At 40.3% G+C, this 27,024-nt stretch overlaps 1 protein-coding gene across 1 annotated transcript; it reads right to left on the bottom strand.

Moving 5' to 3' along the window:
* Positions 1-413: 413 nt before the first annotated feature.
* On the bottom strand, positions 414-27,024 carry LOC122789785 (interferon-inducible GTPase 5-like). Its single transcript, XM_044057226.1, has 2 exons — positions 26,937-27,024; positions 414-6,730 (listed from the first exon to the last, which is right to left on the bottom strand). Exons 1-2 carry the CDS (start codon positions 27,022-27,024, stop codon positions 5,523-5,525), a joined length of 1,296 nt encoding a protein of 431 aa, XP_043913161.1. The 3' UTR covers positions 414-5,522.

Genomic DNA, 27,024 nt, shown 5'->3' with positions numbered 1-27,024 from the left:
CACTTTAGATTCTAGGTCTTAAACCGGATTGTATAAGTCATGGCAAACACAGTTACTTTTGCATTTGTAATATTTTGTAAACAACTTATAATACCTCAGAAACCACTCAAGTTATACACATAGTATCAGTAGCAATTTATTCATCGAGCTGAGAGCTTTCATATGAGGCTAAGGAGTTCTGCATGTGTTACTTGGTTGCTGAGATATTTAGAAAAATGTGAAAATTATATCTATTTACCTGCAGAGGTCAAATATTAATGCAATTGAGTTTGCCATTGTGTAAGCTTTAAGATGTAATATTTTAAAACCTTGTACATAGCATGGTTTTGAAATTATTGATGCAAATATGAACAAGCAAAATTTGATGCCTAGAGGCATCAGTAGGAGTTAACAGCAGATACACCTGGAGGCATCATTCGGATGTAATGAGTTAAGAATGCACAATAGTACATGTCCTGCGACTTGGACTTGATGCAGTGGGGGAAATTACCATTTCTCCCAAGATATACCAAAGTAGGCAGGTACAGCTTACTGTATAGTGGTGTGGGGGACACTGTCCCATATTTAATATTTGTGTTTCTGTTTTCTTCAATTAATAACATTTCATTAATTTTTACTTTGATGAAAAGGCAGAGTGTTTCAAGGAACATGCAGACAGGTCAGCCATATCTAGCCTAAACTCCCTTAAAATGAAAATGTGTCATTCTGTGTGCAGTTGTGGATTTCATAAAAAATATCTTTGTTAGTAACCTTCCTTGTTTTGTACCTAAGTTGTGGGTCTTAGCAAGCCCAAAAGCTTTCTCGCTTGCCCCTTCCCTACAGCTTCAATAGTTTTAAATGTAGTCAAGTCTTCTTAAAACTATGGGGACTGGGAAGAGAGCAGCTTATCATGTCTACTATATTCTGTGGATTTCTCTGGATCTGCTAACGTTGGTCTGTATCGTATAATTCCTGTATTCATATGCCACCTTTCTGCTTTCTGTAAAGTTTCTTGAAATATTTTCACGGGTACATCGAATCATTCCACCTTACCTTAATTAACAAACTCTTATTTTCATTGCCTTTTTAGTTATTTATTTAGATTTCTTATATCAGGGTAGAGCACTGTGCAAAGTGGGCAGGTCAGTCACTAGACTATAAGTATACAGATACTAGATACAGTGAAATGTTACAATAAGATGATATAATAATAAAAAAAGTTCAGTGCAATAAGGACAAACTATGGGTAACATGCAGATGAGACTAGTTTTACAACAGTTTCACTGTAAACCTATTGCAGTTTTCTTACTGTTTTATGAACATTGAAGGAGGACAGGAAAGGACAAAGTTCAGGAGAGTAACAACATGATAATATAAAACCATATTATCAAAACAATGAAAGGTATTATTACATAATAAGTAGTTGAAAATGCATAAGACATATAATAAACAGAAAAGAACAAACTGAAAACGATAAAATGTGCCGTCATGCACACTTTGACTATTTTTGTGTATAACATTTCGACTGATAACTGGCTCATAAAAGCAATCTGCATTCTTTCCATGTGTTCACTGTAGACTCTTATAGTTCAGGGCTTCAGAATCAGGTTGTAATATGTTATTCGTATTAAACAATATAGCCAGAATATGAGAATGGAAATGTTGAGAGTATTTAACACAGAAATTGCATTGGACTTAATCGCTTTTTCTTAGGCCAGCTGTTATTTTCCTCAGTACATGTATTGTTGCAATAGTTTTGACTTTGATGACAATCTCTTGATAACATACTCAAGCCTGTTTATAAATCAGCATAGTCAGGCAAAGCATCATTGTTATAGCTTTGTACAGTATTTGGAATGACACCTTCACTGTTTCTCTGCACGTCTAGTTGTACACTGAAACGTTTTCTTATCACAAGCTTGACAACCCAAAATATTATGTAATTCATCTCTTTGAGTCAAGGCTATTATTGTAAAAAGGATCTTTCTGCTTTTATAGTCATGTGCCAATATCTTTTGACCTTGTAGGCTACTTAATACCATGTATGTCAGTAAGAGGACACTGCTTTCTCTTATCCCCCATGTGTTAAAACTCTTTCTGAAATAGTATTGCACTGTGTTCTTAAATTCGACCACTTAGAGTACTTTTGAAATATTTTTCCCTGTATCTCTGTTTCCATGGCCATCTAGCCTTGTCTCTAACTGGCCAAGTCATTCTTCACCATACCTGGTATGGAAAGAAGCCAGGAGGGATAGGTAAAAATAATGAAGTGTGGATGCCATTCTTTGAGAGTTAGGACATTTCTCATACTTCTAACAAGCATCTCTCTGTTGGCTGGCCAGAGGGGTGGAGTGCCTGGTTACATACTCACAATGCTCATCTGCAGTGAGTGCACTTGTTTGCCAGGCTGACACCACTCTATCCCTCTGTGCATGCAGTACTAGAATATTGGAGTACTGCCCAATCCCTAAACTACATGTCTGTGATCCACTGACTCCCTTCATCCATAACATAGTGTCATAAATGACCTCAGGCACTCACTCCCTTCTAGCTGAAACTGGAGCTCTTATGGCACAGGCAGTGCCAAAATCTTAACGTGCCAGAGCTAGCTGAATTTGGAGAACAGGGTATAGTTAGCACCACAACCTTTATGCAAAAGAGTTAGATGAATCAGGGACACCTAAAGTATAGTCGGTGAACAAACCTTATGCCCTGAGCTAATTGAATTTGGGGCACAAAGAATACATTCACCTTAAAACCTTTATGCCCCAGAGATAGCCGAAACTGTGGCATCAAGATATAGTCAGTGACAAAAGTTGTATGTCAATGAGCTAGATGACCCTGGGACACATCGGGTATAGTCATTGCTAGATGACCCTGGGACACATCGGGTATAGTCATTGCTAGATGACCCTGGGACACATTGGGTATAGTCATTACTAGATTACCCTGGGACACATTGGGTATAGTCATTGCTAGATGACCCTGGGACACATCGGGTATAGTCATTGCTAGATGACCCTGGGACACATCGGGTATAGTCATTGCTAGATGACCCTGGGACACATTGGGTATAGTCATTGCTAGATGACCCTGGGACACATTGGGTATAGTCATTGCTAGATGACCCTGGGACACATTGGGTATAGTCATTGCTAGATTACCCTGGGACACATTGGGTATAGTCATTGCTAGATGACCCTGGGACACATCGGGTATGGTCATTGCTAGATGACCCTGGGACACATTGGGTATAGTCATTTCTAGATGACCCTGGGACACATCGGGTATAGTCATTGCTAGATGACCCTGGGACACATCGGGTATAGTCATTGCTAGATGACCCTGGGACACATTGGGTATAGTCATTGCTAGATGACCCTGGGACACATCGGGTATAGTCATTGCTAGATGACCCTGGGACACATCGGGTAAATTCATTGCTAGATGACCCTGGGACACATCGGGTAAAGTCATTGCTAGATGACCCTGGGACACATTGGGTATAGTCATTGCTAGATGACCCTGGGACACATTGGGTATAGTCATTGCTAGATGACCCTGGGGCACATTGGGTATAGTCATTGCTAAAAACCTTTATGTCACACAGTTGAACTACAAAGAAATAATTCTATATTTTCTAAATTCATCCTTTTTCATTCTCAGACTGTTTTTGAAACCTGAATTTTGAAAGAATACTGCCTTATGGGGTTCAGTGTATATGTACTCTTGGTAGCTTTTCATTCCAAGACTGTTGCAACCAGAAATTCTATTTGACTTGTAGCCATGCCATAGATCTGGATCATATTTTCAGAGTTTCTGCCCATGTGCAGATTTCACCTTTACTTTTCTTAATGTTTCTCATGTTAGTTTATTCTGAGATAATTTACTATAAAAGATTGACTATGAAAATTAAATCTATGTAATAGGTTGATTTGGTTACTTGATTTAATTATCTATCAGATAAGCCCACGGGACATGAGCATCCCTTTTCAGGGGTGATCCAGGTGCACAATACAGTTAAGTGGTTTGCTGATGCGTCCTTAGGTACAATGTGTTTAGATCAAGTGAGAATTTTCTTATTGTAAATGTGTATTTGCTGAGTAGCAGTACAGAGTTGAAATGGTTCAGTACTACAGTGTAATAACATCAGTTTTGTGAGGGTAGCACATTCAGCTTTGATGATGACTGATCATAACATGAGTGAACATGATGTCTGATTTTAATACACAACAGCACATGTCCTGTTGTGTACTCCTGCTTAAGTATTGGCCAGTTATTTATATAATATATTTATAGTTTTTGAATCTGTACACCCATTTTGTATATTTTATTTATTTTACTCATCGATGGAGCATTTATATTAGATCATCTCTGGTTGACTTCTTCAGTGCATTATCCCTTATTTTACTGAGTATAACTGCAGTTCACATCCATTACAAGTCACAGTTTTCATTGATAGTTGCTTGTTTCAAATTCATATTAAAATGTATAGTTACTCAAATTAGCTTTACGCTGCAGCTTGATGAAGCCCTGTACGGGGCATAGCTGATTGATCAAGGTTCAGTTAGATGAGCAGGCTATGAAAGAGTTGGCGATGGAAGAGGAGAGAAAGAAGAAGGCGTATGCCTCCTTGTTTATCTCAGGATGGAAGGTGTTGGGAAATGTTGCGGGGACAGTCCTATATCTGCAATTCCCAACAGAAATAGGAGTTCATTGAATAAAGCAGCATATATCACAATGGGAAACAGCATAACAGAGTGTAGCACTACAGTGCTGAGTCACATCATCTCACTATCCATGCATATCCCACTGATGGCATTACCTAAGCACACTGAGAAAGCCCCACAGCATACTACAGTATGAGGCCACATGGCTTTGCCACATTCCAATCTGTGCATTGTGGGCACTTACCCTTCCATTTATGCTTGAGACATTGAAGGCCATCACATGCCCACTATGCATACTCTTTGTTTACATGATACTATGCCCACTATGTATAATCTGTTTACATGATTCTGTGCTCACTGTGGATACTCTGTTTACATGATTCTATTCTCACTATGCATGGTCTTTGTTTACATGATACTATGCCTCCTATGCATGCTGTTTGTTTACATGATACTGTGCCCACTATGTATACTCTGTTTACATGATACTATGCCCAATATGTATACTCTGTTTACATGATACTATGCCCACTATGTATACTCTGTTTACATGATACTATGCCCACTATGTATACTCTGTTTACATGATACTATGCCCAATATGTATACTCTGTTTACATGATACTATGCCCACTATGTATACTCTGTTTACATGATACTATGCCCACTATGTATACTCTGTTTACATGATACTATGCCCAATATGTATACTCTGTTTACATGATACTATGCCCACTATGTATACTCTGTTTACATGATACTATGCCCACTATGTATACTCTGTTTACATGATACTATGCCCACTATGTATACTCTGTTTACATGATTCTATGCTCACTATGCATGGTCTTTGTTTACATGATACTATGCCCCCTATGCATGCTCTTTGTCTTGGTAAGACAGTGCTTTTATTAGCACTCGTTTGCTGTCCTCTGACAGTTCATCCAGAAGCTGATGTAACATCCTTGATGTAATTTCAAAGGAAATTGCAGCAGAAGGGAGTGAACCCAGAACTGGAAGAGAACTAAGCACAAGATATGTCAAGAACTGTGTTTCTCCAGCTACATTTTGCATTCGGTTTGCAAAATCATTTCCTGTACTCATATACTGATGACGGATCTCACTTTGAAGGCTGCTCAGTGGTCTCTGGTATCGTTTGGAAAGGCAACATAAAGAGGTTTCATCTAAGCCTAGTTGCTGATAATAAAGTTTGACCTCATCTGCCAGGATCTTTGCATTACAAATCACAGGGCACATAGGAATTGGAATAGCACAAGACAAACATGACAGCAAGGCTGCTCTCCAAACTCGTTTCCCTAGCAGTCTGACCTTCATGTCAATAACTGAGCATGTTATATTGGAAAGCGACAGAAGGAATGCCTGCCTTTTAACCTTTGGAAGTTCTTTCCGGAGAATGTCATGCAATTTGCCAAAGTCATATTTATGAGCTTCCCAGCTGGATATGAGGAATACAGTAAAGGAAGTGATTCCAGCAAGCTCTATTTTTTTCCTGCAGTCCTTCCGAATAACCTCTAGTGCTGTCTCCTCATGTCGACCTTGCCTCCTGTAATACTCAACATCAGTGTCAATTTTGGTACGGAGAAAGAAAAATTTCTTACCAGCTCTAAGTATTTCCTTTGCCAAAAGCACATCATTCTTGTTAAAGCGCAAGCCACAGATGAGAAAGAAATCAAATTTTGTGATGTTTATTTTTTCAAAATAGCTGCTGGCAGGAAAATTAAGAGTTCCAATTCCAGGAAGGTCCCAAAAAACAACATTTGGGAACCTTACATGTTTGTAAGGTACTGGTTCCAGTGTGGTTTCCTTCACATCCACAGGTGCTGAAGGTTTGTCTGTCTCTGCAAACCCAAGGATAGCATTTATCAGGCTTGATTTCCCACATCCTGACTCACCAGTCACTGCAATATCAACTCTGGAGCTCTGCAAATGTATCGTTTCATTTCCCGGTGCTGCACCACACCACTTGGGCCATTGGTTTGGAAAATTGGCTCCAGTTCTTTTAGCATTTTTGTGTTTACTATTGGAAAGCTGGAAATCATTTTCTAGTAAGTAATAATTCCCTCAGTTCAGTTCTGTCAAAATGGAGTTCATAAACAACTGTAAGATTTCAAAGTCAATGCATTCTTTCTTCTGTTGTCTTCCCTGGTTAATAAGCCTGCTTCTTCCTAGTGAAATGGAAACATGTTATTAGAAAATTAGCTAGAAAAACTTGTCAACACCTGTCTCTAAGCTGCATTAATACTTCACTGCTTTTCTGAGGTAGCAATGAACATACATAGCTGTTATACCTTTGTTGCAATTTTCACTGAGACTAAAGCCAGATCACACATGGGTCCTTTATGCTAAAAGTTTGCATTTAGAGTTGTAAGTTTGGATAACTGTGGTATATACGACCTTAGAGGACTAATGTTAGAGAACAGCTAACTACTGACCATACCATACAATGCAACTCAAGTAGCAAGAGAGGAAGAGAACGGAGTCCCTGCATTTTGCATTTGGAATTACGATGTGTGGAAAGATTTAAATGTGAATGCATAGTAACTGCCAGGCCTTCCCTCTTAGCTGTGAGTACTTACGGGTATGAACAGATTCTTACTCTCACCTATGCCTTTCCCTCTTGTTATAACTGTTATCTCCTCTTCCTCCTGCTATTTAAAGTACAATACATATTATTCTTAATTATCTCTTATTAGATATGCAAGTACATGTTATAGGTATAGTCACAATAAAACTGAAAGAATAAAAATAAAACACTGCTAGACTGAAAAACAAAAAGGAACCAGCACTTTTTAGCGTAAACTCTAGTTAATCACTGCTTTCGTCAACAAGACTTCATCAGAAATACAAGCTCCATAAGTTCTAAAACCCATGTAAATACTCTATACATCAATTATGATTACAATCACATCAATAAAACAATTATCCATTCAAATGAATTTAAAAAGACAAGCAATGCATGTGAAAAAATAAAATACATAAGTCACTTACTTAATATCTTTAGCATATACCCTACGTTCCTTTAAAAAACATTTGACATTAATAGCATCATTTAAACTTGGGGGCACATCTGCCCTTAACTTTATCTGCCATCTACTTTCTCTTTGTTCTAAGTAGTTTTTAAAACTTCCCCCTCTCAAAGTACATGTTATGTTTGCTTAATGTACAAAACATTATATAATTCATTGTACAATACATTTACAGCTGTTATATCCTTTGTATATGATGTGTACATTTTTTTTTATTTGCAGGATGAAAAGTGAATGCAAATGTATATTTAATACTATATTTGTCTTTTTTGGATTTTTCCCCTGGAACTTTGCACAAAAGGGATTACTCCGCACAGTCAGACTCTCCCTGTTAATAAACAGAGATGGATGCATTTTGCATTTATTTGTTTAATACATGCTAACAGAAATGATTTTTCTCCTACTTTTTCAGCCCTGACCCAGTCCATGATAGCAAGCATAAATGTACATGGACTGGATCAGGGCTGAAAAAGAGTATGACCCAGTCCATAATAGGAAGGGCAAATGCACATGAAGATCGGGGTGCAACCTCATCAGTGACAGTTATCTAGTGGTGATATAAATTGGTAACTTAAAGCAGCCAAACAATTAGCATGCTTTTTGACAGATGATACAAAAGTGGTATACGAGGAGGGAACCCTAGGAATCACAGGAACAACATACAAGCCACCACGTGTAAATGTCATTTGGTATTTCTTTTTAAATTTTATCATATTTATAACGCATAATGTTTTAGTTTTTACATCTGTTTGAATATGTGAGGAGGCACTGCATTCAGTCCTTATTTAGTAATGTTTTGTAATTACCTTACTGTATTTAATATCAATATTTTGTTTATTTAGGCAAGAAAAACTTGATCTATCTAAGTGTTTTCAAAATATATTTTGGTAACCATTAACCATTCGGTTCAGTACTTGGTTCTACTGCTCTTTTTAGTAATGCTGCACCAGCTTTTACCTTATACCCTTAACAATGTACATGGGATACATTTTTGAAGAGGACCCTGTGCAGCAGAGGCATGCTTATGTAATTAATTTGTAATTGATAGTGATGACTGGGATGTTTATAGAAATTAACCAAACTGATAGTGATGACCAGTAACTTCAAAGCAACAGGGGCTGAATGAAGCAGTTGAATCAGTGGGACTAACTGGAATGGGATGTTATACTTCAGCAGGTCAGTGACTGTTTGATGTTGGTCAGACAACCACTGTGGTCAGTTACTTTCATCCATAGGTTACATTAGTACCCACTTATCATAGCAACTTTATCAACAGTATATATCTCAGGTGTCCAAATGTGAGCAAATAAAACTTATAATAATCATCAGAGTAACATATATTAGCTTGTTCTAATCAAACACAAATTAGCCTTGATAAACCTCATCAGTGACTGTTTAATACAGACCAAATGACAGCAGATGACAGTAAGTTTTACTGACAGACTGCCTCTTTACCCAGAAATTATTCTGATTTTATCGACCATATAACACCTCAGTTGTCTGATTGTGAACAAATGAATAAATAAATAAATGTGGCCATTACTTTTGTACTTCAGCTCACTGTTGTCAGCATACAGTGCAGCACACTGTATTACCCCATGCAGGTTTGACTCAATAACAGCCACTTTAATTACTGGCTGTATAATAAAGATGACTTATTGTGATCAAATAATTGAAAAATGCAAAAATAATGACCATGGTAATATATTTCAGTTCATTGCTATCAAATGTATGTGGAACAAAACCCTAAACCACTTACACTCCGATCGGCCCATTATTGCAGCCAGGTGTGCACCTCACATATTTCACAAATTCATACACAATGCACATATTAAAAATGTCAGCCTTTGAGTCAGATGCATGCATTTAAAACCACTGCAATGCCTTGCTTGTATGCTCATTCATCTGTCTCTCAAACACAAACACATGTGGCCACTGATTTCAGAAATGTGCAGTCTACAAGTATGTATGAATGAATGTAAATATACATAATAATCATAGTTTTGTCTTGTTGTCAAATGCATTCATTGTAAACCTTTGCAACCTCCTCACACAGATGTCACCACAAATTACAGTAATTATTGTCTGTATACTTTTCAAGTATTTGATTGCAATGAATGAATACATAAATGGAGCACCTATAATGTATTTCAACTCACACCCATTGGACAATTACACTGCAAATCATTTTAATCCCATTCACATACACAAGCATAGAAATGCTGTCCAATTAAAGCCATGTTATCAATGTGCCCACCTCACTTGTCTAAGCCTCTTGCTGTCAGACACATAAAGTGTAACCCACTTCAACCCTTACACACACCCACACACACACACACACACACACACACACACACACACACACACACACACACACACACACACACACACACATGCGTAGTATGTGTACCCACCAGTTAGAGGTTTATGTTTATTTTTTCTAGCTTATTTACCCCTCTGTCTTGCCAGCTATAAATACTTCCTATTGGACCAAAGCTCATTTATTGCCTATGGGTGGGGGGATCTTCCCTCAGATCCCCTATGGTAACAGCTGTGTAGAGGTGCCATCACCTAGACAGACAGTGGATTGCTTGTTTCTCTTGTATCATCCTTGCAATGACAGCATTTTATTAATGGCCCAACACCTTCCTTACTTGATGATGAGGATACCAAAAACACACAAAGAGATCATGTATGCCCTTCTATCAGTTTTAATATGATTCAATTGCACATGACTGCCAATGGCAATCATGAACTGCTTGGGTAGCCATGCTCTCCTTCAAAGATGGAGAAGCATGTTGGCTGGATCAGCTGTGACCAGCTCCTCCTCTGCCTCATAATGGGCATGTCTATCTTAGCACTGAGCATCAAGGGCCTAAAGCCACTAATCAAACTCAAGTCTCATAGGCCATAGTCAAGGCTTTACCCTTCTGTGCCACAGGCAAGGCTTACTTAGAGGTAATTTGAGTATACCTCAGATGTCTGATTATTATGCTCAAGTGAATAAATAAATAATTGATGGGTGCAGCTGCAGAACCCATTTATTCCAACTTAATGCTTACCCACTAGAAACAGGACTACACTTTCATCTGTTAATTTAAAACTATGAGTGATTTGTATTTCAGGTATCAAGATAGTATTTTTATTTTATGGTCAGGAATCAGAAATGAATTACATTTTTGAATATTTACAAAAAACCACAGGTTCTTCTAGGTTTCTTTGCCAAAGTAGAGTCCACTATTCAGATGTGCTGATTTCTAAAAATAATGTGTGTCATTGCTTTAAGTCTTCCTTGTATTGCAAGTCAACCTTTCCTAACACCACCTGCCAACCTTTTCACCAGAACAGCGGTCTACTGACAGGAAAAATGATAAGACAGTCCTGGATTATTTCCTTGTATAGTATATTTTAGAATAAAATGCCTGATCTCAAAAGTATGTTCATTGGCAGACAATACAAAGTTCAACTTATTGAAGTGATGGCAGCTGTAGTTATTAGTGGTAGAAAGTCTTGTTTACAAACCTATTCTGAAAGCCTTAGGATTTACTTGCAGAACTGTTGCAGTGTTCAAGTTAGGACCTCTGACTTTTCCATCACATGATAACTGGATGCAGGATATATCTGCAAAATTGTAAGCCCGACTGGGAGAAAGTTATGTCCTTGCACCTTATGCAAACTTTAAGACCACCATATTGGAGAGCTCATCAGATGTTTCTATCATTAACAAAGAAAAAATGTCGAATGTGGGATGTAAAGATAATATAGATATATTTATGACACAACAAATGTCTCAGTTAAAAACTATCAGAAGGAATATTTTGCCCTGGTGACACCAGGTCAGCAGTATACCTCACATAATGTCTTTAATTTATTTATTTATTTATTGACATTTGTTTACCGGAGTACATCTGAGTAAAAAATACCCCGAGAGAAAACCTCCAGTGAGTTATATAACATCACGTAAAATCAATAGCATTGATGTAATTAAAAGGTGTATATATATATATATATATATATATATATATATATATATATATATATATATATGTCTACTTTGTTTCATTGAAAACTCATTTCACTGAGTTTCAGTTCACTCACACCAAATCGCCGAAAGCTCAAATTACTGAAAACTTATTTCACCGAATCTCTTTTCACTGAAGTGAAATACTGGCACTGTGTAAAGTACTGTAAGGCAAGTAAAAGGCATATGCCCTTTTCCCCATTCTAGTGCAATCCTGAAGTTAGTATATATAGTTAGGAGGTGTGTGGGTGGCACAGTCACCCACATTGGGGGGTGTAGGGTGCGTAGCCCCCCCACCTAGTTTGGTTTTATATTATATTTCTCTGAAAGCTTCAAAACAATACATTTTAAACCATAGATATGCATACTTACAACACCAATGACTAACTCTTTCCAGAAGACAATATAAACCCAAACTAAGTTTGATCTTTCAGTGATTTGGTCAGGGTGAATTGAAATTCAGTGAAATTAGCTTTCAATGAAACAAAGTAGGCCCATATATATTGCTAGAGGTAGCAACATCCTTGACCTGGTCATTACTAACATGGGCGACTGTTGCTCTGCACCAATAGTTAACTCCTCCCTGGTTAGCTCCGACCACAAACTAATCACCTTAGAAATCCACATCCCTTCCACCCCTCCACCCTCCACAAAAGTAATCACCATGAAAAACTTCTGTAAAGCTAACTTTGAGCTCCTAAAAACAGAGGTGGCTAATTTCATGGAACCCATGCAAATGGAGAATAGTTGCATGACCACCAAATCATGTACTGTACAAACACGTACACAAATGCATAGATCTCGCCATACCCAATAGAATCAAGATGTTCTCCTCCAAAAAAAAAGGAAGCCAATCTGGTGGTCCCCTGACATAAACAAACTCTACAACAGAAAGAGGAAACTGATGTGGAATAAGGTGAAGTCCCAAGACTGGAAAAACTCCCTTATCAACCTCAACAAAAAGTTGAGATCCCTCATCAAATCCTCTAAAGCTAGCTATGAAAACAGAATTGTAGCAGATAGTAAAGACAGCCACAAGCCCTTCTATATTTATGTAAAGAATCTCCATGGCAATATCCAGATTTGCTCTGAGCAAATGAGCTCTGAGCACAATGGTTCCTCCTATACTGTGTCAACAGATATTGCCAATATACTGGCTGACAGATTCAGTGCCAATTTTACCCCCCCCCCAATGACCAATTACAATACCCATAGATTGCCAGGCACCTAGTATCACTGCTACACAGGTTAAAACAGCACTGTCCAAGGCCAAGAATACAGCTTCCATGGGACCTGACAATATCCCTGGCTGTGTTCTACATGAAAGAGTGAACTGGCACCTCATCTATGTGCCCTGTTAAATCACAGCCTCCCCTCAGGCTTTGTCCCTTCCAAATGGCACACTGCTACAGTCATTCCTCTCCAGAAAGGCAGAGCAACTACAGACCCTGGGAACTATCACACCATTAGCCTGATGAGTCTGATAAGCAAAGCTATGGAATGCATCATCATGGACCTAATAAACAAGGATATAGGGAATCTCCAAACTCTGGATCCCACACAGTTTGGTTTTGTGAAGGGTAGCTCATGCCTGCACAACTTGGTTGACTTTTTTGAGTCAATCACCAGAGCTGTGGATGAAGGCAAGGTGGTTCATACAGCCTAACTTGATCTGGCCAAGGTGTTTGAAACCATTCCCCACTCAGGAATCATAGAAAAACTCATTAACCTAGGCATCAACTCCTATAGCACTAGATGGGTTGCAACCTGGCTCACAGGTAGAACTCACAGTCAGACTGCTGATCAGTCATGAGTGGAGTCACACAGGCTTCAGTCCTAGGTCCTCTCTTGTTTGGTATCTACTTCTCTGAAGTCCAGGCCTTCACAAAGGGTCTCTGGCTGACAAAGTTCACAGACAATTGCAAGCTGGGAGCTATTATTAACTCCACAAGTGATGTTGACATCCTACAGAAAGGCCTCACTGAGACCAACGACTGGTGTCAGAACCATGGTCTTAAGCTCAATGCCAAAAAATGTTGTCATCCCCTTTGGGAAAAACCCGGTTCCCATGAATTACCACATTGGTGGTAGTCCACTGAACACAGAAGACATTATAAGAGATCTGGAAACACAGGTTGACAGCAGCCTCTCTTTAGACCACCACATTGCCACTGTGGTCAGAAAGTCCTTCTATGTGGCACATCTCATTACTAAGGGTTTTGCATCCAGGAAGAAAGAAGTCATTGTCTCCCTCTACTCTTCCCTCATTAGGCCAATCATCGAGTTCAATGCCCCATTTGGCATGTAACTCACTAGACACCTGTAACAACTGGAGAGGCCAAAAGTACCTCACAAAAAGGATCCTAGGCCTTAAACACCTGACCTATATGGACAAACTCAAAAAACTCCAACTATTCTCTGTCTCATATCGCCTACTTAGAGGCAATCTCTGCTTGACATACAAAGCCATATCTGATCCAGCTCTGTTAGAAATGCTACATCTAAAGAAATCCCAATCCCTCCACACCACACACTCCAATGACCTCAACCTCAGTACCACAATCAACAGAACGTGCTGGAGGGACAGGTTCATAATGCAGAGACTGCCCTTGCTATGGAATAGACTTCCCATACATGTCAAACAGAGTACCTTGCTGGCCTTCTTTAAGAGAAACCTTGATCAGTGGATGGGAAATAGAAAATTCACCCCGGGATCACTGCAGTGGCTCTACTCAACAGAGGCACTGGGAACTAAGGTTGGGTGGCACGATGTCAGGGTAATCCTATGGGCTAGGTTTGTAAAGGCTCCAGGGCCATTAGCCTAGTACACACCTATGAATCTATGAACCTATATATATATATATATATATATATATATGGGTCTATCTGAGTTCATCGACATGTTAAAATGTCGAAAACGAATTAACCGACACGAGAATGTCGAAAGTCACGTCACCGACGCCAGAAGATCGACGAGGCAGAAGACCGACGGAAGAAGACACCGACGCTGAGAAGCTGCGATGGGGAAAGGATATGTAAGTCTGCGGTAGTGACGGACGATAGGGTGCGAGTAAGGTAAGTGTGCGATGCTGGTGTTTAGTAGGGGTAGGGGTGGGATAAGTGAGTTAGGGTTAGGGCGGGTTAGGTGAGTGTGCGAGTAAGGTAAGTGTGCGATGTTGGTGTTTTGTAGGGGTAGGGGTGGGATAAGTGAGTTAGGGTTAGGGCGGGTTAGGTGAGTGTCTGAGTAAGGTAAGTGTGCGATGTTGGTGTTTTGTAGGGGTAGGGGTGGGATAAGTGAGTTAGGGTTAGGGCGCGGCTTAGGTGTGTGTGCGATAGTGACGGACCTTAGGGTAAGGGTTTGGGTCAGGGTTGTGGATAGTTGTGTATGTATGGGTTAGTGTTTGTTTGTAAGGATTTTGGTGTGCTTGTGTTGTGTGTGTGAGTGTTGGATAGGGATGTGTTTTGTTTGTTGGTATGTTGTGTCGGGTGTATGCGATGTCGTGTTTGTGAACTGTCGATCTTCTGGCGTCGGTTATATGAGTTTCGCTGTTTTGGTGTCGGTTATTTCGTTTTCGGTATTTTCAAATGTCGATGAACTCAGATAGATCCATATATATATATATATATATATATATATATATATATATATATATATATATATATATATATATATATATATATATATATATATATATATATATATGTATATATATATATATCTTCTTCTTTCGGCTTTTCCCGGTTAGGGGTCAGCACAGTGGATCACCTGTCTGCTCATGATTGACAGTGGAGGTTTATGGTGTCAAGTTGCGAGCCTGGTCCAAATCTTCCACGGAAGGCACACACATGCACAGACTCATGCCTAGGGCCACTTTAGAGTATCCAATCCACCTAGAGCATGTCTTTTGGGGTGTGGGAAGAAACCGGAACACCTGGAGGAAACCCACGCGGCCACAGGGAGGACATGCAGACTCCACACAGAAGGCACCCCAGCCGAGGTGCTGAAAGGGAATAGCTAAATAGTATGATGAAAGGGTAGTTGTTTGTTGTTTGTCTTTCAGCTTTTTCCCAGTAAGGGGTCACCACAGCGAAACTCCAGTCCGCTAATGATTGGCAGTAGATTTTTTATGAAATGCCAAGGTGCCATCTCAACGCCCAGCCTTCAACGAAGGCACGCCCATTTATGCACGCATATCTTTCGAACGCTACCCAACCATGGGGAGGGCATGCAGACTCCACACAGAAGGCACTCCCAAGCCAAGCCGAGAATCGAATGGGAGAACCTCTTGCTGTGAGGTAACAATGCTACCACCGTACCACCGCGGTATGATGAAAGGGTAGTAAGGATGTAAAATATTTGTTAATATAGATCATACAGGTGAGGTGCAGGGGCATAGCCATGAGTTAGTGAGAGGTTAGTAACAATGTAATGTATTTGTTACTATAGATCATACAGGTGAGGTGTGTGGCCACAGCCATGCGTTAGTGAGAGGTTAGTAAAAATGTAATACATATGTTAATATGGATCATACAAGTGAGGTGCAGAGGCATAGCCATGAGTCAGTGAGAGGTTAGCAACAATGTAATGTATTTGTTAATATAGATCACACAGGTGAGGTGCATGTGCACAGCCATGCGTTAGTGGGAGGCTAGTAACAATGTAACATATTTGTTACTATAGATCATACTGGTGATATGCAGGGGCACAGCCATGAGTTAGTGAGAGGTTATTAACAATGTAACGCATTTGTTACTATAGATCATACAGGTGAGGTGCAAGGGCATAGCCCTGAGTTAGTGAGAGGTTAGTAACAATTTAACATATTTGTTAATATAGATCATACAGGTGAGATGCAGGGGTTCAGCCATGAGTTAGTGAGAGGTTAGTAACAATGTAATGTATTTGTTACTATACATCATACAGGTGAGGTGTGTGGGAACAGCCCTGGGTTAGTGAGAGGTTAGTAACAATGTAATGTATTTGTTACTGTAGATCATACAGCTGAGGTGAGTTTTTGAAAATAAGATTTTATTTTATGTATGCTCCTGGATGTTTTGACTGTATTGCTCTGCATATGATGTTATGATGTTTTAGATGTTTGCTTATACTTGTTAGTTAACTACCTACCTACTGTTAATTACCTACTCATGGATGTCCACACATCCAGCAGGGAATAAGATAATGTCCTTCTCTCTGGCACACCTCTGGAATTCTCTCCCATCTCCTATCCACACCACTAGCAGTCTGTCCTCATTTAAAACCTTGCTGCGCTCACACCTAACTTCACAATGGAAGTGCTTCTGTTCCCACCCTACCTAATCCTTCCTATCCCACTTCTTACTCTCCTAAAACTAAATATGCCATTACTGCCTCCTATAGTTCCATATCACTAGTGAGCTATTTGACTAACTTCTTAACTGTTATCCTAAGCCACTACTCTTGATAAAAAATGTGTTTTATTGGTGTTTATTGCATTATACTGATGTGTTCTATCATTGTTAACCTTTTTATCATATTTACTTTGTATTCCTATGCTGTAATCTGTTTATGTGCAATGTGTTCCATGTATTGTATTTTCTGGAGCTTTTCTAACCAGGACTCCATTGAAAACAGGTTCCTTGTGGCCCAATGGACTATCCTGGCAAACAAACTGCAAATAAATAAAATAATAAAAACATTAGAGGGTAGGTATCTTATATTCTTACATATGGTGATAAAAGTTATTCTGTAGTCCTTCCTGGTTATTTGAAAACAGAGATATGCTGTTGAGTTGCTATTATATTTTAAGAGACGAGAGAAGGGGATGAGACTGGCTAAAAAGTCAGCAGTACCAAATATGGGTTAGATGGAGGTGTCTTTCAGGGAGAAGAAATATAAAGAATAAGAAAGCCAAAATATAGGTCAGCCAGGGTTGAAAAAGGTAAAATGGCTAGGAGCTGTTTGTCTTCAGACCTTAGGGTTCTGCTAGGGGTGTAAGGGTTCATTATATGGCTAAATTTTGGGCATACTAAGGGTTTGTAAATGATGTGTAGAGCTAAGATATGGACATAAAGCAGGTGGTCAGGGAGTTCAAGCCATTGAAGCATATGTTAGACTCTACAATGATGTGTGCTGGTCTGTGAGTTAGTAGCAAATCTGGCCACTTTGTTATAGCAACATTCTAATTTAGATCAGATAGTAGACTGTAGATTTGTGAGAATTGTGGCACCATATAGCGGGGGGGGGGGTAGAAGGAAGGTTTTGGTGAGAGTGACTTGGGTCGATGTGTTCAGGAAGTGTTTGTTCCTGTAAAGGATGCCTAGTTACTGATAGGTTTTCTTAGTTTTATGCTGGATGTGTAGATCAAACTTTAGTTGACTGTCAATAAAGCACCTAGCAGTTTAGTATGGAGGACTATTTCAATGACAGTGTTGTCTGCAGAACAGATTTGAAACTGTTTTTTTTCCAATGCAGTGATTTTTTGGCATAAAGAGGAGTTTGTTTTTTAGGGTTAAGGAAGAGTGGAGAGTTAGTGAGCAAGGATTCAATAAAAGTAAAAGCTTGTTGTATGATGGAGTGTATTTGAGGAAGTGTGAGAGAGGTGCAGATGATGGTAGAGTCATCTGCATATTGTATGAGAGTTCCTAGGGATGAAGTGTAAAGGCTGTTTGTAAAGACAATAAACAATGTAGACACTTCAGCAATCAAAACAACAAACAACAAAAAACAACTTCCTTGATGCACAGACCACCACCTGTTCAAGTAAAAAAATCACTTTAATAAAACAACAAAAAATGTGGTTAAATGCTTTCATTCCCCATCAGGAACTTCATCAGAACAACAATTAATTCCAACATTCTGCTTAAAGATGTTAAAGCCTAATATGAACATTTCCAATAAACCAATAGTAAAATCACTATAATTAATCAATTACAAAACATAATGTTTTAGCTTCAAGACTGAACTAATGGAACATGCATCACTGAGTCCAGGAAAACTAGTGGCATCTAATCTTACCTGCCATTCAAGTTCACATTTATCCAAATGATCTGTTATTAAACCTTGCACATCCCTATTAAATTTCTTAATAACTAAAAAGACAGACGTATGTGAACTTTCTTTTTCTATATGCTTATAAAGTGCATTAATTAGTTTGCATCTACGAATATCAGCCAGATGTTCATTTATATGTTCCCTTAATTTTCCGGATGTTTTCCCTATATAAAATGCTTGACACTCCTTATACTGGGCTAAATAAACAACCATCCTTGAAATGTATGATTATTTTCTCTTAAATAATAGGTGACATTCCTAACTTGAAAATTGATCCTCTCTAAAATACAAGCATGTCGGGGACATCTACCCCTATTCCTACCTAGATCATTTGGGATACTTCTTGGAGTATCACTTCCCTCCATACATTTTTTAAAAAGGTTTTGATCTTCTGTACATGATGTTAGAGTTAACACCCTAGAAGTAAAAAAAAAATTCTATTTTAAGAGATTTTTTTCATTTGGAGTGGCTTCAGCTTGTCAGCCTGGTACCACAGGTGCCTGAGCTCAGTATTTTTGTCCAATGTATCTTTTCTAAGCTTATATTTTAGCAAATGGAGGGATTTGCATTTTATTTCATACGTATAAAACAAAGCAAAATTTTATTACAAAAAACAGAGATCATTTTCTTTTTTAAAAGCTACAAAGAAGACTAATTATTTTGTGGGTAAATGGATAGGCAGGCACTGTATCAAATAAGTGATTTTCAAATGGGACAAACACCTTTGCCATCACCTACACTACTGTAAGGACAATGGATTCACAGTTAATGACTTCCAGTGAGGAATTTCACTAAGACCGCTCAAGTTTTGCAAGTGGTCCATGAAGGTGCCAGGCAATTAAGAAAAAGTTGTATAAATTCACAACTGAATCCCCACTCAAAGCATGTGGGCAGGCTGTGTAAGAAGAACAGGAACAGAGTTATGCAAAGCCCAAAGAACCAGAGTTGCTCTTGCTGAGGGAATTATATGCACGTAAAAGGAAGGGACAGCCATCAGAATTGTTAAATTCTTTATAGAACCTCTTGGCCTTCAGTTTCTGGATGATTATGCTAATGATGAACTGGAGGAATGTATTGCAACAGCAGATTATCCCTTTCTTCAGAAGTGTAGAATAGGATTTGCAAGAGGTATAAATGATGTGGAGGAGACGCAGTACACATGTGAGAGGAGAAGGGTAACACGTGAGAGGAGAAGGGTAACACGTGAGAGGAGAAGGGTAACACGTGAGAGGAGAAGGGTACCATGTGAGAGGAGAAGGGTAACACTGGGCAAGGCAGCAAAGGAACCAGCCAAAAGAGAGTTAACTGAAGAGCTCAGAAAGGGGAAAAGTGTTAGTTATATTTGCATAGTGAAAAGGAGGGTAAAAAATTATGGAAGATTGGAAAAAGCAAAAGTACCAAGTAAATACTTTGCTTCAGAGTTTGTAAAGGAAAGTATGGGGGCATTCCATGCTGAGATGGAGTCAGGGCAGAGTGGGAAGAAGATGTGACAGATACTGTAGCATATAGGGAAATGTATGCCCTTAGGGAGGATGAAGTACAAAAACTAGATGGGTGACATTTGAGGCACGCGAGACCTGGCCAATGAACTTTCAGACTGACTGACATCTTCAAATGATCAACAAAGATTGAATGACAGTTGCGACAGCCACTCACTGACATAGCAATCAAGGAGCCTCAATCCTTACCACTAACACCAGGGAGGGCATCTCATATAAAAGGAAAGGATAACAAATACACACAGTAAAGTACAATTTCCCTTAAGTGTACACAGAGATCACAGTCAGTCTGGGGCTGGTTGCTCCCTTGCTCCCCAGGTCCCCAGTAAGACTCCCCACTGGCACAGCTATGGGGTCCATATCTCAGCCTAGCTGGCAAGCTAACCTCCAGTACCCTCTCTGTCCCACCAGTGCTTTGTGTCCCTGCCCAGGCAGCTGACACACCACACACACTTTGAGATAAGTATTTATACAACTTCACTGACAGTCTTGGAAAAGGCTGGCACAGATTCTCCAGCTGTGCCCCTTTACCCAGACTATGCATTAGTAATTACTGCCACCACCAGCTAATACTTATCAGCTACCCAAAGGCCCTTAAAAGGGGTCCAATTATTACTGTGCAATATTATCCAGTTGGTAATGTGACTAAGTCCAAGGTTTATTAGAATGGCCTTGTACAATAAACTCTATAAATATGCAATGTACTCTAGAGCTTACTTATCTCTACACAAACCAGCCACAGGTAAAAGCTTTTAAAATATTTAATAATAAATAATTAAAAACACAAGACAATACTACTACACCACAGCTCCATTCGTGAGTTCAAAGATCACACAGAAACTTAAAACAATACAGTAGGAAAGTTCTGATATAACAGAAAAAACACTTAGTCTAACTTTCTTCCAGGTTCATAGCTATTACTACAAGAAAACATACTTCTAAGTTACTGCTTACATAAAGAGAGCATAAGACAGTGCTGAGAGTTGGATATCAAGATCAAAATGCTTAAGTCTCTCTCTGAACAATAGTTTTTAAACTCACTAACAAACATCTCTGCTGGGCCCTCCCAGATTACATAATTTTGACCCTTAGGTTTTCCCAGTGTACACATTACATCATTTTGATACTTAGTCTGGAGTTCCCAGGCCAAAAGGCTACATCATTTAACAATCTAACACCTGCTCAGGAAACTACAACAATAAAAGACATTTCACATGTACACTCTAGTAATTATTTCTTAAGTTAAGACAATAGAAAGCATGTGTTCAGTTAGCCTCTTCGGCACCACTATCTAGATCAAAAGGGTATACAAGACATAATTTTAACTTCAAAACAACAGATGAAATGCTTGGCTTAATTTTCCTTACAGCAGATGGCAATGTTGCTACAATCTTGATGTTCACATTTTACAGTGTTTTCTTTCATTTAAGAAACAAGGCTACATTTTACATTTATATTTACAAATGCCAGAATTATGTATCAAATTCTATTTGAATAGGCTGGCAGCCTTTGCCTATCTTTCCCCAATAATCACATCTCTCTCCCCCCGGAGAACTCAAGCTAGATTTTCAAGTGACCCTTGATAAATGCCGCTTGAGAGGGTTAGGTCTATCTGGGTGTACCTCACTCCATTCCCTGTCTTGAGAGCCCATCTGCATTGGCATTGCTACTCCCACTGTGGTACTGCACTGACATATATGCTTGCAACCCCAGGCTCCATCTTAGCAACTTGGCATTTTGCTGACTGGTTCTGTTTAACCATGTTAGAAGGTTGTGATCTGTCATTACAGTGAATTTTCTTCCATACAGATAAGGCTGAGGTTTCTGCAATGCCCACACTGTGGCTAGACATTCCTTTTCTATAGCTGCATAGCATTCCTCCCTGGGTTGGAGCCTATGACTGAGATAAACCACTGGGTGCTCTTCCCCCTCTGAAGAAATCTGGCTAAGTACAGCCCCCACCCCATGGTTTGAAGCATCCACCTGCACAACAAATTCTTTACTGTAATCTGGACTGGCTAACACAGGGGGTCCTCCCAAAGCTTCTTTAAGCTTCTGAAATGCCTGCTCACATGCTAGGGTCCACACTGACTTATCTGACTTGTTCTTTCATGCCAGTTCTGTAAGGGGAGCAGCTATGGTACTATAAATGGGGACACACTTTCTGTAGTACCCTGCTGTCCCTAAGAATGCCTCACCTGCTTTTTGGTAACAGGTGCAGGTCATGCCAGAATAACTTCCACTTTGGCAGGTTCTGGTCTTATCTTACCACTCCCCACTCTATGTCCTAAGTAGTAGACCTCTGACATTTGCTTGGCTTAATGGTCAACCCTGCCCAGCACCTCCCTGACATGTTGAAGGTGCTCTTGCCAGGAATGGCTGTAGATGGCAATATCATCTAGGTAAGCAAGGGCAAACCCTCTTGCTCTGGCTAGGATATTATCCACCAGCCTCTGGAAAGTCGCTGCAGCATTCTTCATCCCAAAGGGCATCTTTGTGAACTCATACAAGTCAAAAGGAGTCACAAACGCAGACTTCTCTCTAGCACTGGAAGTCAAGGGCACCTGCCAGTAACCCTTGGTAAGATCAATGGTTGTAAGATACTTAGCCCCACCCAGCTGCTCTAGGGCTTCAACTGTTCTAGGCATGAGGTAAGCATCTGACTCTGTGTGACTATTTAATTTCCTGTAATCCACACAGAACCTGGTGATGCCATCCTTCTTTGGCACCAACACCACTGGGGAGGCCCATGGACTGTTGGACTCTTGAATCTCCCCTAGTTCCAACATCTTCTGTACCTCTTCCCTCAGAGTCTGTTTAACTCTCTCAGGCAATCTATAAGGGGTGTGCCTAAGAGGCCTTTGGGGTCCTGTAGCCACCTTGTGCTGCACCAGGTGGGTGCACCCTGGTTTCCCAGTGAACATGTCCTCAAATTCCTGCAAAACTGCCTGGATTTCTCAAAACTGGGTAGGAGATAGCTGCTGGGACATTGTTACCCATTCCACTGAGGTGTCAGCCCAAGCCTCACTGAGGAGATCAGTCTCCAGATCTCCCTCAGACTCCTCCTGCAATCCACTGCAAATGCTCAGCACAAGGGCCTCCCTATCATGGTATGGTTTCATCATGTTAACATGGTACAATTTGTGCCCCTGCCATCTGCCTAGCACTTTCACCATGTAGTTAACATCACGTACCTTTCTTACCACCTTATAGGGTCCCTCCCAACCTGCTTGCAGCTTGCTCTGTCTGACAGGAATGAGAACCATTACCTGCTGCCCACAGCATACTCTCTAGCTCGAGCATTCCTGTCGTACCACACCTTTTTCTGTTGTTGGGCTTCTGCCAGGTTCTTCTGGACCAAGCCCATGAGTTCCCTGAGCCTTGTCCTGAGGTTTAGGACATATGCCACAACAGACTCCTTGTGAGACTCACACTCACCTTCCCACTCATCTCAAATTAAATCTAGAGGTCCCCTCTCCCTATGTCCATACAGCAACTTCAAGGGTGAAAAACCTGTGGATTCCTGGGGAACCTCTCTGTAAGTAAACAACAGATGGGGCAAATATTTGTCCCACTCCCTCTTAAACTGATCTGCAAATGCCCGTAGAATGGACTTGATTGTAGAGTTTAACCTCTCAACAAGACCATTAGTCTGGGGATGGTAGGGGTGGTCTTCATGTGCTTCACCCTAAAGGACTTCCACAGACAAGCCAGCAAGTCTGACATGAAATTGGCACCTTGATCATTCAGTATTTGTTTTGGGAAACCCACCCTGCTGAAAATCTCTAACAAAGCATTTGCCACCTTCTCTTCCTCAATGGAGGATAAGGCCACTGCCTCAGGGTATTGTGTAGCATAATCCACTACCCCTAGGATATACTTTTTCCTTGTGGAACTTGGGGTACTCAAAGGACCCACAATATCCATAGCTACCCTCTGAGATGCCTCCTCAATCACAGGCAACGGCATCAAAGGAGCTCTCACATTGTCTCCTGCCTTGCCTACCTTTTGGCACTGCTCACAGGTCCTGCAGTACCCTGTTACATCTCTGGAAATTCCAGGTCAATAGAAGTTTTGCATAATAGGTTCATAGGTTCATAGGTAGATACTAGGCTATCTGCCCTAGGGCATTAATAAGCCTAGCCCGAGTGTATTTGGCTTTTACCTCCCCATTAGATTAGCCTACTGTGCCTCTGTATAGTAGGTCACAGAAGGCAGCCCTTTAAGATTAGTTTACTGTGCCTCTGTCAAGCAGGGACACAGAAGAGATCCCAGGGGTGAATTTGCAATTTCCTATCCACGCGTCCAGATTTCGCTTGAAGAGGGTCAGCGAGGGGCTATGTCTAACATGAATTGGTATTCTATTCCAGAGTGAGGGGAGCTTCTGGGAAATGAATCTGTCCCTCCAGTATGTCCTATTTATTTTTGTGCTGAGGTTTAAGTCCCTGGAGCGTATAGCTCTAAGGGATTTGGATTTTTTGAGGTGGAGCATGTCCATTAATTCTGGGTTAGACATGGCTTTGTACGTCAGGCATAGATCACCTCTGAGTAGGCGGTAAGCAACTGAGTAGAGATGGAGTTTTTTAGTCGAGCTGCATAGGACATCTGTTTGTAGCCCATGATCCTCTTGGTGAGGTACTTTTGGGGTCTCTCCAGTTGCTGCAGGTGTCGGGTAAGGTACATCCCAAAAGGGGTATTGTATTCAATTATGGGCCAGATGAGTGATGAGTAGAGGTGCACAATGATCTCTCTTGATCTAGATGTGAACCCTTTCGTGATAAGGTGGGCTATATAGAAGGTCTTTTTAACCACTTTGGCAATGTGATTATCAAAGGAGAGATTACTATATACGTTGGTCCCCAAATCTCTAATTACTCATTCCATACTTAATGGATTGCTACCTATGTGGTAATTTGTGGGCACTTTGTTTTTCCCAAAGGGGATGACTATGCACTTTTTAGCATTTAGCTTGAGGCCGTGGTTCTGGCACCAAGCATCCGTCTCCATGAGACCCTTTAGGAGGATGCTTGTGTCAGCTGGAGAGTCAATTATGGCTCCCAGTTTGCAGTCATCTGCAAACTTTGTCAGCCATAATCCCCCCATGTTAGCCTGAACCTCAGAGAAGTATATACACCGAATAAGAGAGGTCCCAGAACTGAGCCTTTTGGGATGCCACTTGTAACTGGTTTGGATTCGGATGTGGCACCTGTGATTCTGACCATGTGGGTTCTATCCCTGAGCCAGTTTGCAACCCATCTTGTGATATAGGGGTTGATATTTAAGCTGGTAAGCTTATTTATGATGCCCGAGTGGGGTATTGTGTCGAAGGTTTTTGCAAGGTCCAGGTAGGCTGTGTGGACTATCTTGCCCTCGTCTATGGCTTTGGTAACTGTTTCAAAGAAATCAACTAGGTTTAAGAGGCAAGATCTGCCCTTAAAAAAGCAAAATTGGGTAGGGCCCAGTGTCTGGAGGCTTCCGATGTCTTTGTTTATGAGTTCCATAATAATACGCTCCATAGCTTTACAGACCAGACTAGTCAGGCTTATGGGGCGATAGTTCCCGGGGTCAGTTGTGGTGCCACCTTTGTGGAGTGGGACCACTGTAACTATACACCATTCTTTGGGTACATATCCTGTAGTAAGGCTAAGTTTGAACAGTGACTTAATGTGAGGGTTCAGTTCTTCTTGGAGCTCATGTAAGAGACAGCCTGGGATACTGTCCGGTCCCATAGATGCTGTGTTTTTTGCTTTGGAGAGGGCAGCTTTCACCTGTGCATCTGTGATGTCAGGGAGGTTACATTCAGTTGGGATAGGCATTTGCTCCTTTGAGGGGGAAGGGGGGGGGGAGTTAGCAATGAATCTGTCTGCCAGGATGTTGGCTATGTCTGTAGGTTCGGTATATTTTGTACCATTATGCAACAAGGCAACTAAGCAAAAAATCATTCTCAGAAACAAATCTTGGGCTAAATGGCATGCCACTAAGAATCTAACTGACCAGCAGAACTTCAGAGAGCTTAGAAACAGTACAAAAAAAGCCATCCTAACGGATAAAAAAAAACTATTACCTTCAATTACAACAAACCTCCAAAAAGGAACCTAAAAAATTCTGGGCCAGTATTAATAACCTTTTATCCCCAGGCCAATCTATTACACCTAACCCTCAGGACTCTAACCCAGAAAATCTCACACAGATAGCCAATGACTAATTCTTTCTTCACTAATACTATCCACACTCTTGCTAGTCACCTATCTCCCGACACCACAAAGCTACTCTTACCTACTTTAAATCCACCTCCCACTCTTCATCTACAACCTGTTTCTACCTCCTTTATCTCATCACTGCTCCAAAAATTAAAACCTACCACCCCCTCCGCAGACAAACTTCCTGCAGAATTCTTGCAAATAGAAGCCAAAGCTATTGCCCATCCCATTTCTATTCTGATAAATAGGTCTATAAATGAAGGAATCTTCCCTTCTATCTAGAAGATATCTCACATCATCCCTCTACACAAAGGGGGAAACTCTAATGATTACTCAAATTTTCACCCCATAGCACTTCTATCACCTATAGCTAAAATCATGGAAAAATGTATCCATAAACAACTACTTAACCACCTTCTCCATAACAACCTACTTGCTAACTGTCAGCATGGATTTAGACTTTCCCACAGTACCACCACTGCTTTACTCTCCTTCACCAACTCCATCAACAATAACCGTAACAACAATAATTTATCATCTTCTGTCTTCACTGATTTATCTAAAGCTTTCGACAT

Source organism: Protopterus annectens, chromosome 15.part0 (assembly GCF_019279795.1).
Source record: "Protopterus annectens isolate FY-2018-M chromosome 15.part0, PAN1.0, whole genome shotgun sequence".
NCBI classification, from domain to species: domain Eukaryota; kingdom Metazoa; phylum Chordata; order Ceratodontiformes; family Protopteridae; genus Protopterus; species Protopterus annectens.
This window is presented reverse-complemented; position numbering and strand designations above follow the sequence as displayed.